This window comes from Lacerta agilis, chromosome 5 (assembly GCF_009819535.1).
Source record: "Lacerta agilis isolate rLacAgi1 chromosome 5, rLacAgi1.pri, whole genome shotgun sequence".
NCBI lineage: Eukaryota > Metazoa > Chordata > Lepidosauria > Squamata > Lacertidae > Lacerta > Lacerta agilis.
In genome coordinates this window covers 57125988-57145485 of record NC_046316.1, presented here as the reverse complement: position 1 = coordinate 57145485, position 19498 = coordinate 57125988, and the positions used below count along the sequence as shown (strand labels likewise).

General features: G+C 38.8%; 1 protein-coding gene across 1 annotated transcript in view; it reads right to left on the bottom strand.

Moving 5' to 3' along the window:
• WDR33 (WD repeat domain 33) overlaps positions 1-19498 on the bottom strand; it is a 48641-nt gene that overhangs the window by 21432 nt on the left and 7711 nt on the right. Inside the window, exons 2-7 of the mRNA XM_033149972.1 lie at positions 15060-15285; positions 13904-13972; positions 13265-13369; positions 12426-12521; positions 11828-11979; positions 10022-10119 (exon numbers count right to left, since the gene is read on the bottom strand). Coding sequence (XP_033005863.1) covers positions 10022-10119; positions 11828-11979; positions 12426-12521; positions 13265-13369; positions 13904-13972; positions 15060-15263 — 724 coding nt within the window. The 5' untranslated portion in view covers positions 15264-15285. The remainder of the gene's footprint in view (positions 1-10021; positions 10120-11827; positions 11980-12425; positions 12522-13264; positions 13370-13903; positions 13973-15059; positions 15286-19498) is intronic.

Below are 19498 nucleotides of genomic sequence, written 5' to 3'. Positions count from 1 at the left end.
CTTGCACTATGAATAGAGCAAGAGGGAAAATGTAGACTATGCCACTATCAAGGCATAGTCTTGAGTGACACTATTGTATTGTTGGGCTGTGCTAGTATGCAATGAAACCACTGCAGTGTAATGTGGCAAGACATGGAGCATCACTTGACCAGACAACATACTGACATGTTTCCTCTCCCCCACACCCTTTATCCAAAATGGCATGGCCATTTTACTAAACCTGACTGGCTATGCAGTGAGTGTCAGTATTCCTGATTTCTCTCATGGTGGTGTTTTTTTTTGGGGGGGGGGGGTCCCTTCTTGACCCCTCTAAATGACTAAGAAGGGAAGGGGTTTCTGAGGGTATGAAAATATTGGCAAAAGTCAGCTGTTGCCCTTTTGACTAAGGTCTAGAATAGCCTAAGCATGGAAACAGAATACATAGAGATAAATGATAGATAGATAGATAGATAAATATTTATATTTATATGTAAAAGGACTGCAGATAAATGGAAGGATTGCTTCTGTGGGCTACTGTCTTAATCATCAGCCAGCCCCTGAATCTACCTGTAGCTCCTTCTACCCTCTCCCATCTTGAAAGATGAGCCTGAAACCTATCAACTGCCAATAACCCGAAGAGACATAGTACCCTTGAGATAGATTTGAATGATTGTAAGCTAATCTTGGCTGCAAAGCGGAGTAGAAAGGAAAATATTAAAATAAAAAATAAAGTAGTGAAACAGAGCAGACTTGAAAACTTGCTCTCACCTCATGTTACCTTGGTTTGTTGTTTTGATCTTGGTGGCTAGCAAAAAATTCCCCTATGACAAAATACTTGTAAGTATGTGAAAACGTCCTAGTAGAATGACTAGAATTCAGGGTTTCCATTATAATGTCTAGCACAGTGTTGTCATCATAAGCCAAAAGTCAAATCTGAAAATATTATTTCGTTCCGAGGTACCCCCCTCCAAAAACACCTCTGGATATCATATACTCCAGAAACCTATTAACTGAGTGGGAACAGTTTGGCTCAACTTTCCTCTGAAATTCTAAAGATGATTCAACAGAAGCACTTGGAAAAAGAAAAGTGTATTACTCATCACCAGGCACTACCATGTAGAATGCAGGGCTAACTGCATTCCTCAGTGTTTAGTCTGTTTTCCCCAATCCATGCTTCTTTAATTATATTTAATAATTATTTAATAATACCCCCCAATAAACCAGCAGAGGCTGGGAAGGAGGGGCCAAGAGAAATAAAAAAAGGGTGAGTGTTTCACAGGTAACAATGTCTGTAACTGGGTAGCACCTCAGCGTTCTGGGTCACTGGATGATGACAAACAGAATAAAAATTATACACTATGACTGGGTAGATACTCTATGTTTACAGCACATGGCTTCCCTCAAAGAATCCTGGGAACTGTAGTTCCCACTTAAAGAGCTACAATATCCAGCTCCCTTAACAAACTGCAGTTCCCAGGATTGTTTTGAGGCAGTTACGTGCTTTACGTGTATGGTGTGTACATACACAACATTCAGCTTTGCAGGCTGAAAGTTTCAGGTTCGACCCCTGGTATCTCTAGCAAGAAGGATCAGGTAGCAGCTGATGGGCAAGACTTCTTCTTGAGACAATACAGAGCCATGGCCAGTCAGTATATATAATACTGGACTTATTGGACAAATAACATAACTTGGTATAAGACTGCTTCCTGTATTTCTAGGGGCAGCTTTGATTTTTATGTTGATGTTTAAAATATAATTTTTCTCCACATAAATTCTAATTTTATTGGCCCTAGTATGCCAAATATCTAAGATTGCAGTGTTTTTCCAACTAGTTGGTTAATCAAATAATCTGGAGCACCCAAAGATTCCTTTTTCACACAAGGATGTACAAAAACATGGATGTCAAGGACTGTCTTAAAAGAGGTATTCTCCCTTCCTTCCCATACTGTGAATATACAGACAGTATCTAGAACATAGTAAGCAGCATTTTTCTTCAGAATGACTGTTTACTGATAATCAAAACAGAACAAAAAATAAAAAAAATCCTTCCAGTAGCACCTTAGAGACCAACTAAGTTTCTTCTTGATACCTGAAGAAGTGTGCATGCACACGAAAGCTCATACCAAGAACAAACTTAGTTGGTCTCTAAGGTGCTACTGGAAGGATTTTTTTATTTTTATTTTGACTATGGCAGACCAACACAGCTACCTACCTGTAACTGTTTACTCATAAGCAAATTTAAAGCAACTAAGATTTCTTTAATGAGATGGCAGTCCTTTGTGGTCATTGTAACTACCACTGGGGGAAAAACTCCTAACAGAGTGCTATTCATACACACTTGGCATTTACTGCAAGTTTTAAAATAACTCTTTGGAGTTTATTTTGAAACAGGACACTCACAAAAATAAATTGGTCTCATCTAGCCAAATTAAAAATCATTGTGAACCAAAAATGTTGTAAACCATATAGTTGAAATTTGTAAATGTTGTTGAACTAGATCACTATTCTCATTTATTTAACCGTATGCAACAACCATTATGTGGGAAGTCACCTGAAAAAGTCAGAATTTAAATGCAGTTAAATTCTGCCTGCACTCATGCAGCTATGTGAATATGTAGGATGAGAGCAAAATAGAAGCATTGCTACACTTGGCGAATAGCTATGAACAGAGGTTTGCTGGAACAATTCCAGTTCCCAATACATTTCAAGCAAATTGCTCTTTTTAGTGGAGATAACTCATAGAAATCACAATAGAAAAACAATATATTTGGCTTGTTCTTAGCAGGAAGTGGAGTGTGGTGGTGAGTAATTACTCTAGCTGCCATTTCTGCTCAGTATGCATTTGATATTTCTGAATAAAATGATATGGAAGCATAGCACTGGATGTCATTAGGATGCTAATGAGATTCAGCTTTCCCACCTCCCCTTTTCATTTGTTTTGGGTTGAACAGTCCCTGTGCACTCCAACTATCTGGGTATGGCTGAAGACTGGATACAGGTAAGACTGCACATATGTCAATGGGCAGGCTTTGTGACATGGAAGGGTATCAGGATTCCCAGCACTGACAGTGTTTTGGCTCCAATTGATCATTCAGGTTCACAGAACCTAGATAACACAAGAGACAAGGGTGTTTTCTGTCAGTCTAATTGCTGAGAAAAACTGGTATTTTTTCACAGATGTAAACCTAGAAATCTTCATTCATGTCTTCATAACTTCAAGGTTAAACTCCTTTAATGCATTTTGTGTGACAGTTTGGAGGACTACCTTCTAAAGGGATGAATTGTCAGAACCAGTGCACTAGTGTCTGGACTGGCTGTGCATAGAGAATTCTAAAGGGTCTGGACTAAGCATATCCATGAGACTGACTGTACACCCATGTTCTGTCATAAACTTTAAGAATCCAAGAATCAAGTATGCAAAGGCACATAAAGAGGCATTCCCAATGGCTGTCCCTCAACCTTCACTCTCCCCCCCCCCCAAGCCTGAATCTACATCTTCCAGAAACTGGCATTTAGTGTACAGCGATAAGGTATAGTACTTGGTATTCTGTGATATAAATACTGGACATATTGGAAAGATGGTTAATTTATTTTTCTCTATTACTTTCCAATTTCTGCTCCTTTGACTTTTGTTTTGCCATCTTTCCTTGAGAAATTATGTTTGTGAATATTCCAAGACATCACTGTATCTCAGCCAGTGGCTAAGTAGAGCTTGCAGAATAAGAAGCAATAGGCACCTTGACACTCATGTATAACTCAATGACGATGGAAAGTGTGCTAAAACTGAGGACTAGGTAGACAGACAAAGCATCAGAAAACAGGGTACCAATACTAGCAGAAGATTGGAAACTTAACACCAAAAGGTCTGATAAAACTTTATCTGCTGGATTCTACTACACTTTGAGCCCCCCCCCCTTATAATGCAGCTGTTTCATGATAAGATAGAAGATAAGTTTGGCAGAAATTTCATTCTCTCCTTAGACTGAATAGATGTCTGCATTCTGGTAATGTTTAAAAGGGAGAGAATATTGCTCAGGGTGTTTTTGGTTTGGAGCTTTTTTTGTAAAATGGATTTTTCATAAAAATGGGAAAATTCATTAAATACAGTGCTTATGAATTAATTTGAGTAACAATATGAGACTGATAAATGAAAACAAAACTGGTTCTTTTAAAATTCAGAACATTTCAAAGCTGTACTGTATCATTGGGAGAAGAAAGTTCTTTTAACAATACTTGAGAAACAGGATCCAGTTTGTTACAGAATCATTTCACCTTTGTCCCGGTTCCTTGGACTTCAGAAGAATGTGCCAAAAAGACAGTAAAGTGAATTGCCTAATTTGATCTATTCATTCAGTAATACTAGGTGTGACTTGAGACCTCCATTTCCTTGTTCTTTCTTTATTGAGTCATTAGTATAATTTAATAATACGAGTACAGTGTCATTTGGGATGTCATAACTACTCGAATGAAGGGTGGTATACAAATTAAATAAATAAATAAATAAATAAATAAATAAATAAATACTATAGAAAACCTATAAACATTCCCCTATATTGCTTACAAATTACACTTCCACATGTGGGAATAGTTTCCTTGTTCTTTCTGACGCTTCCAATATGTATTTGAAATATTTTTTATTTATTTTGCTTATAACTTCAGGAGTTATATGCCACACAGCATTATTTTAAAAGTTTCATCTTATTATCATATTTAAGGAGAACCTATGTACCTTATTCCAAAGCGTCCCTCAAGTATACATAGGTATGATTTCCTACAATACTGTGCCCACTTGATCATTTATAACTTAACTTTACATGAATAGAATATGCAATAAATTTCCTTCATCTACTTCCGGGGTAGGCACCCTCTGGCCTGCAAGACCTCTCAATTTGGCCTCTGAGGCCTTTTCAGCCCCCCCCCCCAAGCACCTGACAACCAGCTGATAGTTAAATATTTGTGAAGCACTGTGGAAAGTGATGCACTTTGACAGGAGTCAATCACCTGATGTAATTACCGTATATACTCGAGTATAAGCCGACCCAAATATAAGCTGAGGCACCCAATTTTACTACAAAAAACCGGGAAAGCTTATTGACTCGAGTATAAGCCGGGTGTGCATGTGCATGTGTCAGCGGCTGCTCCCCCCACCACCGCCACTTGCAAGAGCAGGGATCATAGCCGCGGTTGGGAGAGCCACAGCGCAGCGCCTCTCCCAACCACGACTCCGATCCCTGCCATTGTGAGAGGCGGGCGGTGGTGGCGGGAGCAGCGGCCCGAAAGGGCTCCTTTCTCACCACTGCCACTCTCCTCACTCAAGTATAAGCCAAGGGTGGCTTTTTCAGCACAAAAATGTGCTGAAAAACTCGGCTTATACTCGAGTATATTACGGTATGTCAGATGACTGACTAGTTGGTGATCCCTTGATGAGGGTGGGGGTGGGAGAAAGATCTGGTCTACTGGGCCAAAAAGGTTCTCCACCCCTGATCTACTTGATCCCTAGCTATGACAGGAAAAGATCTCTGCATCTAGGGGGTGAGCACTATCCATCACCCTGTTTACGCAGGTGAGAAAATGATACTAGAGCTCCATAAATCTGTCCCATTAACCTTGGGCATTCTAAAGTCTGTTTTTATTTCTCATAGAAATGAAACTCAGGAATATGGGTGGAATTCAACATTGTGCTAAAACAAACACCCTGTCTATGCAAACATTGCATAAGCTGCTCTGGGTGTTTCTTCTGACCTCTCACATTGAGCCAATTTGGGGTGCATGCAGAGAGAATTGCTTCCACTGACAGGGAGCATTAGGTGAATCCTGCCGTGTTTTGAACCTCTGGAAGTAGATTTCTTAATAAAAACATTTTGAGGTGTGCAAGTCAAGTCCAACTCTAAACAAGGGATTTGCCAGCCATATAAGTAACTGCAGTTGTTGTGCTAACTTGTCATCCATCATATGGATAAATCAATACTTGTGCAAGAAACAAGCATCAAGTGTCTGAGACTTTCAGTTCAAAAAGTACTTGGTAGTAGCAGTAGTTAGCAGCAGAATAGCAGTTATTTATTTCATATTCATATTCCACTTGATTGAAGAAAAAACCTCAAGGTGGTTTACAAAGTTAGTAGCAGCAGTAGCAGTATATAAATATAAATAATATATATAACTGAACTTGAAAGACACATTTGCCTTAAGATGTATTACTCTTATGTGAGCAACTTTACCAACAACAGCAGCCTTATGATTTTCAAAATACAAGAACAATCATGAATTGCAGCTCTTTTAAATGTTTGAGAATTATTTAGATTTCTTAAGTTATTATGCTCAGGGAAATGAACAAAATTCCAATGAAACAGTCAACCGAATTATTCAGCTAAGCCTGTGCATCTATTATTTTACTGCCTTCTTAAACAAAAATGCTTTTGTATCCACAAGTTTAGACTGTCAGGAAATCTAAAGCCAAGAATACCTCTCTATATGCCTCTATTTCCAAATGTTCCTGAGCCCAAAAAGGTTGGAAATCCCTGATTTAAAGGTTTTATATACCAAAAGCATGGAGGAAGACCTGTACCAAGGTCAATCTTTTCTACTCACAAGTAGGAAGGAGCAGGATTTTTTTTTTTTACTTAGCAGGAATTACATACATATATGAAGAAGGCTCTAATAAACACAAGTTGTTCTATTTATGACCCAAGTAAGCTTCCTTAAACAAAAACATTTTATGTGTAGCTATGGGGAACCTTTGTGCCTCCCCCATGTATGTTGTTGAACTCAAAGTCCCATCATCTCTGTCTGCTGATGCTGAATGGGACTGAAGTTGGGAGTTGGGAATCCAACACCTAAAGGGTCACAGACTATATAGTCTAACACAATTTGATGGAAGTTTGCATCAACTGCAATTATTATTATTATTATTATTATTATTATTATTATTATTATTATTATTTTGAAATTGTATACCGCCCTTCATCTGTAGATCTCAGGGTGGTTCACAGCATAAAAATGCAAGATAAAAACACGTAATTAAAAGAACAAGAACAAAATTAACCAGTAACCCCTGCTCCCCCCACACCCTACACATTTAAAATAGAACGTTAGTCAGCCAAAGGCCTGGTTGAAGTAGAATGTTTTCACCTGGTACCTAAAGGTGTATAATGAAGGTGCCAGGCAAACCCTGTCCTGAGGAAAGCATTCCACAAATGGGGAGCCACTGCAGAAAAAGCCCATCCTTGTGTTGCCACCCTCAAGACCTCCTGTGCAGGAGGCACATGAAAAAGGGCCTCACATGATTATTGCAGGGTCCGGGTAGATTCATATGGAGAGAGGTGGTTGTTGAGGTACTGCAGTCCCAAGTCATTTCAGGCTTTATACGTCAAAATCAGCACTTGAACTGGGCCTGGAAACTAATTGGCAACTAGGCCAGAATCAGTGTAATATGCTCAAACTGTCTTGACCTGGTGAGCAGCCTGGTTGCCGAATTGTTCACCAGCTGAAGTTTCTGAACTGTCTTCAGAGGCAGCCCTACGTATAATGGATTGCAGTAATCTAACCTAAAGGTTACCACAGCGTCAACAACAGTAGTTAGGCTATCCCTGTCCAGACAGGGGTGCAGCTGGGACACTAGCCCAAGATGGTGGAAGGCATTCTGCACTACCAAGACCACTTGAGACTCAAGTGACAGCAAAGGATCCAGAAGTACCTCCAAGCTGCGTACCTGCTCCTTCAGAGGAAGTGTAACCACATCAAGAGCAGGCAATTACCCATCCATCCAGTCTAGGGAATCCCACCCCCCAACAGTGCCTCAGTCTTATCTAGATTCAGCTTCAGTTTGTTGGCTCTCATCCAGACCATTACTGAGGCATGACAACCTGCAGATGTAAAGGAGAAGTAGAACTGTGTGTCATCAGCATATTGCTGACAACATACTCCAAAACTCCAGATAACCCCACTCAGTTGTTTCATGTAGATGTTATAAAGCACAGGGGATAAAAATGAACCCTGAGAAATCCACTATGAAGGCTCCACGGGGCTGAAAAGAACTACACAAGCATCACCCTCAGGAAATGTCCATCCAAGTAGGACCGGAACCACTGTAAAGCGGTGCCACCCACCCCTAACTCAGACAGAGGTCATTATACAGGGCTACCAAAGCAGTTATGTGCCAAAACCCCAATTTAAATGGATCTTTATGTTTAATTTATAAAGGTGGTGGTTGGGGGGGGGGGAGAGAATAAAGCTATATGCCAAATCCTAACAGTTTAAATTCTAATTTCTGTTCTGTTCATGGAACAGGGCTTTCCAGCCTTCCCCTTCTCTCTGCACCCATCAGCATCCTCTCCCCAAATCTGCTTGGAAATGGTTGCAGGATAGGCTGCAGGAGTTTGCTAATGGCTGGGGGAATAAGATGAGGTTGCATCTTTCAAGCCTCAAATGTATACAGTCGTACAGAACTCAGCTGAACTTACTTCTGTGTAAACATGCATAGAATTAGATTGCAAGGTAAGTTATTTTGTAGCAGAATGAACCCAGTATCAGGCTCTAAGTAGGTAAGGGAGGAAGTACATCCGCATATGCTTCTGTCAACTGCCCCAAAGTTTTTAAGAACAAAAGCAGTGTTTGGCAGCACTGTAACCGAAGTTACAGGTAGGTAGCTATGTTGGTCTGCCATAGTCAAAAAAAAAATCCTTCCAGTAGCACCTTAGAGACCAACTAATTTGTTCTTAGTATGAGCTTTCGTGTGCATGCACACTCCTTCAGATACCTGAAGAAGTGTGCATGCACACGAAAGCTCATACCAAGAACAAACTTAGTTGGTCTCTAAGGTGCTACTGGAAGGAATTTTTTATTTTGTTTTGACTGTAACTGAACAAATTTAGCATGTTTATTTCTTTTGCTTCCACTTTTATATTTCAAATGGAGGTAGTATATGCATGGCCTACGAAAAGGGAGACAGAGCTCAATGTCTGGATTGTATCCTGTGTATCATCTAACAATTATGAAAACTTAAGAAACTGGAGGGGGGCTGTTTTAGATATAATTCTGAAGAAATGTTTCTCAAGAATGATTTCTATTTCCTAAAGTAATTCAGGAGAACCTGATTGAAGCCCAAAATAAAAGTTTATAGAGTTCAGGATTTCTTCAGAGTTAAAAGTATTAGGTAATAATGCATCAAGAGTCAAACACAAAACCAAACCACAAACTCTTTACTTCCTAAAGTGTAATAGTCTCTGAATGTTTGCTATTTATTTTCTGTATTGACATCAAGCCAGGCTACAAAGCTAAAAAAATTACTAGGTAAATTTTCCTACAAAATGAATGAATACTAAAATACCATGTGATGTAATGAAAATGAAGGCAGCATTGCTACAATCCCTGCTCCTCGCTGTCTAGTATGTATTTCAGAACTTTGTAATGTAAACCACTTAAGAGGTTTTTTTAATCAATTAAGCAGTATATAAATCTTGTCAAATAAGTTTATTAATATGTTGACAACTTTATTTCTTCTCAGTAAAAGATGTATTTTACCTAACTTTATGCTATTAGTTAGAAACAGTAATTCATTCCCTAAAACTTTGTAGTGTCCACGCCACATGGGAAGTCAGGGGATTCCAAGGATGCTGTGCTTATATGGCATTTACTTGATGAAAAGCTGTACTTTCCATAAGGTGGATAGCATCAACAAGTTACGTTTTTGAGGGAAATACCCCTTCTTCTTGAAAAAGTGTTTCTGGTATTACGCATTACAGTTGTTATATACAGAAATGGGCACATGAAACTGGGCATTCAGCTTGCTTTCCTACACAGACGTTACAACAGTCCTAGGAGTAGGGAATAATCATAGTACACAATGCTCCAATGTTAAAGCAATTTAAACAGATCATAAACAGATCATGGTAACTAATGGGTTTGTAAACCTTGTGATACAACTGATTGAATTATTAAGGATGGGGTGCCAGAATTGGAGGTTTTTGTGTAGTCCTTATGTAGGCAACTACAAATAATTTCCCTCTATTCATATATCTCAATCAGTACTTTCTTGTACACATACCTCGAAGAATTCTCTCCTCATGGCAACGTAGAAAGTCCCAGATTCTAACAGTGCCGTCATCAGAGCATGTAGCAAATTTATTATCCGTGGGTGAGAAACTGTTACATGAAGACACACAGCAGGGGAAAGAAGTCAGCATTTAACATATCTAAACTTCTCAGACAGGGCAAAATTTAGCTAAAGTGTTAATATACTGATGGAGAAACTGGAACATATTGTGCCTGGAAAAATAAACTTCAATCCGTTGACATAATTGAGTCCGTTCGCATAACTGAGAGCTCAGCTCTGTACTTTGATGCAGCAAAAGCACTTTTTCCTGCATTTTGTTCCCCAACCAAAGGGGAACTTACACTTTGCACTGTTCCACCCACAGTTGAATAGATTTGCAATTCTCTGCATCATCTGTATAAAACGTGAAACTGATAAAAGCATGCATTCCATGCTTTTGAAAGAAGGATGGAAATAGGCAATCCCAGGAGAGTTAATACTAAGCTTATTTCTTCATCCACAGATAACATTTCAAAATACAAGGGGGTGGGGGAGACAGCTGAAAATACTTGCTTACTAAAAATAAGAATAAAAACATATCATATGGCCTATATATGCAGAAAAAAGTTACTGAGAAGATTTGCCACTCCAGTGAAACATTCGTCATAGAATATGCTTCAGAACTTGAAAAGCTTGTTGTAAATTGTGGAGAGCCAGGCATCAGTTTCTTATTGAGCTATGTTAGGCATTTGGTTGGACCATCATCAGTTACAGATGGGGAGCCACATCCTTTGTGATGCAGTGAAGAATCAAGGAAAGATCTGTTGAGATTATTCAAACAGTCGTTCCCCCTGAAATTTCTGGAATGTTTTATATGTGAGATAAACTTATTGTTTGGAGAAATCCACTTCACAGATATAATAGCATACACCTATGTAGGTCACATCTTGTTAAAGTTTGCCAGAAAATCCTGAATCAAAAGGAAAAATGATAAATTCAGCAGAAAGTGCTTCTGTCGTAATGAATCTTCTTCTCCAATGGACAGCACCAAAACCTTTTAGATAGGTCTAGTTTCTTCTTCAGCTCCTCTTCAGACACACTTTTAATGATTAGCATTTCTTCCACTTGCATCATTTGCTAAAGACTGTAAGCATTCTTCACATGCATCTCAGCAAGGAAATCTCAGTTCACTTGTTATATTAAACATACATTTGCACAATTGGAACACTTGACACTGAACCAGGTAGATGTCCTAAAGTTGCCTTGTCAGCTTTAGATTCCAAACTTGAATAACCCATTCAATATTAATCATGACCTGGATGTGGAAATTGATGTGGGTCCTACATGCTACTGTAAATCTTGGACTCACCAAGCCAAGCAGTTCTTCACTTTATTTAGCTCTTTTATGTTGTGAGAACTATGCAGCTGCTTTATTTCTGGATTATATTTTATTCAATTATATTATTAAATACTGAATTCTTTATTTGGAATGAAATTGTCATCGTACACAGTGAGCATAAAAAAGAGAGTAACTGATACACATTGTGATCATATATAAAAAGAAACCAATACCAGTGCAAAATGCAGCAGACAAATACATCTCTAACATATTGCAGAGGCAGATACCGGGAGAACACTATTTCAGAGATATGCCAGCAAATCAGTGAAATTGTGGAAACAAAAGAAAATACGTTTATGTGGTGCAAAACATTTCCCAGAATCTGACAATACCCATGCATATCTGCACCCAGAATACACTTAGAAAACAGTCTAATCATGGAAATAGGAACTACAGAAAATGGTATATTGTGTATAAACCTGGCCTCTCTAATCGCCTCCTTATGTGCCTGGAACATCTTGACGTTGTTCATGTTGGACTGCCAATATTTCACATATCCCCCATGGTCGGCTGTCAACATCCACATGTCATTATGTGACCAAGTCATAGCTCTCACTGGACTGTCATGAGCCTACAAAGTCAAAAATAAAGGAAGACCTCTAGTGAGCATACTCAAATGATATCATGCACCATCACTTTTCTTTTGATTTTTTTTTCTAATTTCAATTTAGGTAGATATAAGAATGAAGACAATGCCTTATATATAGATCCATACATTCATTTTGTGAGGGCTGTTATCAAAGCTTCAGCAGCGTTATAGTAAGTATTACTTAGTAATGAGTCAGTATTGTGTCTAAAAAATTGATTTTTTTAAATCACCAATGGAATGGAAATGTCTTTCCTATCAGAGAATGACAAAAAATGCCATTAATTTAAATTAATCAATCAATCAAAATCTCAATAGCCAAAGGCAAGAAGCATAAAGCTCAAAACGGTGTTGACTCTCCATCTGTTTAGTGGCAAGAAAGCAGATTACTGAAATAAGTACTGATCAAGACAGCTTTGATAGTGATTTACCTGTAATATTGTTTCAAAGTTGAAAGTAAGCCCATTCCATAAGGTGAACTCTCCACTAGAAGCCCCAGTAACTAAGCGCCTCCCTTCTGGAGTCCACTGGAAGACAAGAATTAAGATGTATTAGAACACAAAATTGTTGCCCTGCCATTATAGCAGAGTCTATTGCAAGGACAGACAACATGTAGTCTGCAGAGTTGTATTCTGAAGCTCTGCCTGTATTGGGTTCACTTACACACTATCTGTACACCCCTCCATCCCACATTCTGGTATTTATTTGTTGTCCCATGCCCTGCTTCCAGTGCTTGAATACTACTGGATGAATAATCTGTCTGTTTCTGACAAAAATACTTTGCACTATCACTGTGTCCCATAAAAAGATATCCATTCTGAAAAGTTATTATTATTAATATTAGTAGTAGTACACTGGATGCTCGGGTCGCGAACGCAATCCGTGCAGGAGGCGCGTTCGCAACCTGCAGCTCTGCGTCTGTGCATGTGTGGGTTGCGATTCGGTGCTTCTGCGCAGGCGAGAAGCACCGAACCCGGAAGTAACCCGTTCCGGTACTTCTGGGTTTGGTGCAGTGTGCAACCCGAAAACACGCGACCTGAAGCGGCCGTAACCCAAGGTATGACTGTAGTAGTAGTAGTATCTATTGTATCTATAAATCACCCTGTCTACAGTGCAGTACACGGCAACAAACAACAAAAGATAAACAACAGAATTACACCACTGATTAAAACAAAAACAGAACTTAAAAAAATCCGTAAAACAGCTACTACTAGCATGCTATATTCTTAGCAATTTAGCACTGTGTCATGGAGTGTAACACTATACTTACCCTAACAACAAATACTGGACATTTTACTTTATTGGTAGATGTCCTAACAAATTTTGTTGTTACAGCATTCATAGGATTGTTCAACATTCCTATAGGAGGGACCAGCTAAAAGAGAGGAAAAAATGTTACAAGTTAATATGTGGAAACAGTCTTTTAAAAAATTGATTGCAAGCTTATGTTCTTGAATGAGTAAGCCAAAGAATCTCAGTTTTGGTGGAGACACTACAAAAGCATACCTAGCATCATTCTGATCTTCAGAATTATATTACAATATGGCTTGGATCCAGAAATCCCACCATGAGAACAGAAAGCACTTCTGCATCCATAAAAACCATGGAAGCAGTTCTCACATGCACCCCCCCACACATACACACAGAGCCAAAGTGCCTTTTGCTCACATAATAGGATCTTTGAATCCATGTCCAGAGCTTTAGCAGGCTCATCATACTAGAATGTGACTAAAACAATTCATCTTCTTTCAAACCCACTTGTAAAATCAAGTTTCTATAGTACAATTAATATTGTTATTCACTTCTCCCACGCTTAAATAGAGAATTACAGCTTAAACCAATTTTTCAATCTTTCAGGAAGAAGAAAAATGTTTTACTGTCCAGGGGATAAATAAACATGTGTACTTACATCATTATAATACCCTCCATCAGGCTGAATTGCCCGCATATCCCGTTGGTCTCTTTGCCATACTCTGTTCTGGAAAGATGAAAAAACATTTTGATTAATACTACTGTATTGGTTAAAACATGATAGCTAGCATGTACCAAATGAGAACCAATGTTTGCCTATCTGTGCCTCCAGGGTAGTGCTATTTTTGGAAAAGGAAAGCAGCGTGTTTCATTTTCTAGAAGGAACAGGCAATTTCCTTCTTCAAATCAGTGCAAATCAGTTCAAGAACTTGAACTCAATGTCCCAAAGTAAAAAAAAAAAAAAGTATCCCTTCCTCTTCAAATTTGCTACCAATCAGGCCACAAGATAAACAAAATCCCACATCGCACTCAGAATGGGAAACCCTCCAGGCAATAGAGGACTTTGGGCTTTAAAAATTCAGTGGCACCCTGTGAGACACCAAAATTTGGCGCCCCTGCCTCTAGTGTTCCATTGTTTGTCATTGTTGCAGCGCCTCCTGTGGTGCCCTGTCAGCTTGGTGCCCAGTGTGGGCGAACTGGTCATGCTCCCCTAAATCCACTTCTGTTCTGGGGCAGGAGTAGCTAACCTGTGACACACTAAATATGTTGGATTCCAACTCCCAAGGCCAACCACCATGGTCAATGGTCAAGGATGATGGAAGCTGTAGTCTGGCAACATCTGAAGGCCCACAGGTTAAGACACCTGTGCTCTAAAGAGATCAGACCACAGTTAAAGCTTAGTGCTTGAGTCTTAAACATTCATTAGTGAGGGCAGGAAAGTAACCTCTCACTGGCAGGAAAAGTAAACAACAGTTCTAAGTGTTGCCGTTTCCCTAGGTTTCACATACCTGATGTGAAAGATGAACTGGTGTTTCTGTTAGTCTTCTGAGGGCTGATAATAAGTATAAATTTTGCCCTCTTTCTAGGGCATTTTTGGTGTGACATTTTTAAGTGCATAGTGAGAAATGGTTTAGACTTGGGAACAGAATCCCTCCTTTTCCATAGCTACTCTCAGCATTTTAAGCTATTTTACACAAAATATTTGGCAAAATCTCTACTAACTAGAAATTCATGCTTAGTAATTCTTTGCTTATTTTGTCTTTTAAGCTAAAACATTTTGTAGCAATTGCAGGTACAACAGGTTCTGAACATACCTCCAAATACTTGATTACAGAAGGATTATAGTCTATAGTTTTTCGGTTCACAGCTTTTCTCATACGTTTTCCATCAAAAGTGAGCTGCTGCATTGCCTGTTGCTGAGCAAAATCAGGTCTCTTATAGAACAGTTGTCGAGGGGCCTGGTGTTGAAACCTTGGCATATGGAAAAACCGCGGCGGTGATCCAATCTCTGTAGCCATGGTGTCTTTTGCTTTGGAAGATCTAAAACAAAAGACATCAAAATAAAGCAATTAAAAATGAAGGTTTCAACTAGGAATGCCAAGATATAAGAAAACTGAATAGTACTAGAATTTCTCACATAAATAAGGCAGCTTTTTAACATGTGCAACATTAGCCCATCATTAACAGGGAAATTAAAACTTAAGAAAATATTTCATCCATCATCATCATCAATCCACCCTTCACCTTAGACCCCAGAGCCGTTACAACAACTAAAACGCAATGTTAAAAACAGTTAAAACAACTTACAAACACAGAAATAAGGTTGGAACTAAAATATACCTATCAGCTATCCAAAGTAAGGGTAAAGAGGTGTGTCTTCAGCATTTGCCAAATGCTATATAAAGAAGATGCCAGACGCATCCATGCAGGGAAAGTTCCACAACTTAGGGGTTGCTATAGATTATTTCCTCTCCCACTCTTATCTCCCAGCTTCTGAGAGTGGCTGAACAATCAATAGGGCCTGTACAACTAATGTACAATGCAATACTGAAAACAGGATATTGCTTCCCAGAATAGGTTTGTACTCCCTTGTGAGTCAATTAAAACTATTAGTAACTGATCTCACACACCACAGAAGCAAAGTAACACAGTAATTACCTTGTAGGTGGCAATGCACAAGTTAGTAATACTATATTAAGTATTTAGCTACAACCAAAGACGAATATTGACTTTGATTTTTGAGATGGACAACGTATGAATTTTCTTACACTCTACTTGTAGAGTGAAAGCTCGTTTCTTGTTTGTTAAACAATTGTCAGTGCTAAATTAGGGCTATTTTTTCGAATTTAAAATGGTTCTGTTGCAGGCAGGCAGGCAGGCAAATACACTATCACTGCTAGCTCCTGGGTTCAGCTATGATGTCACCTTTCCCATCACAGCAGCACTGCAGAAGTAGCTGCACTGTAAGAGAGAACTCAGGGGATGAGGCTGCAGTCAAAGGTCCCATTATACACCTACTTCTGAACAGCTCAGAGCAGTCCCTTCTGCAGCTCCCTTCCAAATTAACATATTCTATGTGTGGCAGGATTTTTTATTTTTAAACAAAAACATTTTCACTCTGCTCGGTATTCTATATTTCTCAGTATTCTATATTTCTGTTTTCTAATGTCTTTTCTTCCCCCAACCACACTCACTTCTCTTGGATTAACTTCTTTTTTATGCTTATTACACTGTAAGGCTTTTAACAGAATTGTGTACGTTATAAGCCACTTCAAAGACTTCAGTGAAGAATTGGAATACAAATTTAAATCAATAAAAATACATATGAAAAATGGTTTCATCAGTCTGGGCTTTTATCTTTCTCCTAAGAAAATACAGGGTGTCATCTAGCCCAGTAGTGGGAAACCCCAAGCTTCAGAGCCAAATGCAGCTCTTTGTCCCCTCTCTCTGGCCTTGGAGCTCTCCCAAGGCCATCCCCTTCACTGGCCCCGTCTCACATCTAAGTGTTGTTGCATGGCTGGAACGTGTCCTTGTACTCTGATAATGCCTTTGGAAGACAGAGAGGTAGTAAACGCTGGTATTAGATCCTATGACATACTGTATCTGGAAGAGGACTGAGGAGGAAGGAGCCAGCTACAACTGCATGGTCAGAGTCCTTGAATCCCATAATGGCTGCATCCAGTGACTAGTACATACCAGTTCAGCTCCTTCCCCTTCCCTTACAGCCCGGTAAGTAAAGCGGCTGCTGGTAAAGGTTGTCAGGACACACTTAACTTTCCCCCTGTCTCATAGTTTGGCACAGGAATGCATCCATGCTGCCCATCCTGTGTATATAAAGGCCATATGGGGACAATGACACCCCCTTTAGAAACACCAACAAAATCAAATGTGCATTTCTCTGGAATATTTTGTGACAGCCACCTTTATTTTACCTTCAGGGAGCAAATGTAAGGTGTATGTTTAAAATAAAACTGGTAAGAAGAAATAAGCAAGAATACTGTACTAAACTTCTGGGTCACCCCAATAATATCAATGGCGAGCCATTTCTAAACAAAAGGGACTAGACTACTTTTGCAACCAAACTATAAAAATGATGATTCCAGTTATTTAGTACGTACAAGTACCATTTCCCATCTTTGTTCTAAACAGCTTATAATTACAGAATTTACAAGATTCAAGAAACAGGCTAGAGTGAAATAATTTTGCAGTTATTATGTGTATGAAACCATTTAACCATCTGTTGCAATACAACAGTGTTAAAATGCTTAACTTCAAAAATAGTCATCTGCTGTATTTCTGCTTGAAAATTCAGAAGTCGAATTTCAACAACTTTGATGTAATGTAAAAGACCTGTAAGAGGCTACTTGTTTAGCTAAAATATAGCTAACATGGATTAAGAAGCCAGTGGGTATACCAAAGGCCTTGTCTGGGTTCAAGCTTCACCTTGGTCACAGAAGATAATCTTCCCCAGTTTCCAATCTGTAGCAAAGAAACAAGTGTCTTGCTCAGAGCTGTTGTGAATGTGTCAATAGAGATTACAGAGTACTCTATAAAATTAAAAGTTTTATATAAATGATGAACAATAAGTACCAGTAGTACTATCCTCCTATAAATATTATTATGTCCTTTATAAACTGAGATTTCATTTAGTTTGTTCAGTTTATAAATGATAAAAGTGTACTGTGTTAGGAACATAGGAAACTCCTTATAGCAGTGGTGGCCAAACTTGGCCCTCCAGCTGTTTTGGGACTACAATTCCCATCATCCCTGACCACTGGTCCTGTTAGCTAGGAATGATGCGAGTTATAGTCCAAAAACAGCTGGAGGGCCAAGTTTGACCACCACTGCCTTATAGTGTTGTCCATTGTAGATATGTTGCATAAATTACACACCAGGAGGTTACAGCTTGTGGTTACCCCAAAGACAGCTTAAGCATAAGCCTCGGTTCAGATGACATGCTAAGCCATGCTGGAGCTTGTTCCTCCGCATTCTGGCAGTGGAGGGACTTCCTCTACCACCAATGCCTGGTGTGCCAAGGTACCTCGTGGCTTATTCCTCCCTCGGTTTGAGAGCCAGAGGGTGATGGCACCTTCACCCAATGGTACATTGCCAGTGAAACCTCAGGAGCAGTGGTGGTTTCACCTGTGATATACCACCGGGTGAAGGCACCATCACACTCTGGCCCTCAAACTGATCCTGGGTGATGTATCAATACGTCACCCAGGCCAACCACATACATACTTCCTACATTCTTTACAAAAATTAATCATTCATTCATTCATTATGCTATGGATTTATTTCTCTTTTTGCAACAATAACTTTGATACAAGTCTTTGTCAATGGAAAATGTAGTAGTGGCAAATGTTCTGCTGCACAACACTGCTGTGATTGCAAGCTGAAAGTGCCAACACACAAGTAAAAATAAAAGCCTTTTTGTAAAAAAATTTTTTGAAGATTTTTGAAAACTTTGTTAGGCAATCTGGTTTTTGAAAAAAAACCCTATGTATTTGCTTTATATATATCATTTACTTTTTATAAAATAACAAATTATTTTTTTCATTCATTTTTGGTGGTAGAGTATCCAAAGGGATGGAAAAAAGGGGACAAGCTACTCACACAGACTTAACATCTCAATGAAGCTGGAAGTCATGTAACACTAGTATTAAAACTGGCTTTCTACAGCCTACAAACTCAGTTCATAAATGATTGTTGAATAGCCTTACATAACATTACCTGCATTAAGTGCAGACCAACCAATCACACTCATCTGAACAGTCTTACAAAGAATTAAGCAGAGATGACTAGTGTTCTTCTCTTTCACTACTTAGGTTACTGCTACTTATTTTTCCTTCTCTACCACCAAAGTTCCCACATAAAATTGTGTGTAATGGAAAAAAATCCTAGAGATATTTCTATTTCAAGCAATGTCTGATATAGGAAAATTGGGCAGTTTCAAAGTTTTGCTTAACTTTTTCAGATGACTAGCTCTAAGAGTCAAATATGATGTAGTTTTTTAAGTACATTAAAATTAGTATGATAAGTTTCCTGTGCCTTAATTTTCCCCTAAACTTTAATCAATATAAGGAAGTACCATATTTACTCAAATCTAATGCTCACCTTTTTTGGCCAAATAATGTTGCGAAAATTAAAGTGTGCATTAGATTTGATGGCACGTTTACATTCGCCAGCAAATACTTTTTTGGTTTCAAGGTTCTGAAAATTGAGATACACATTAAATTCAATGCCGCACTAA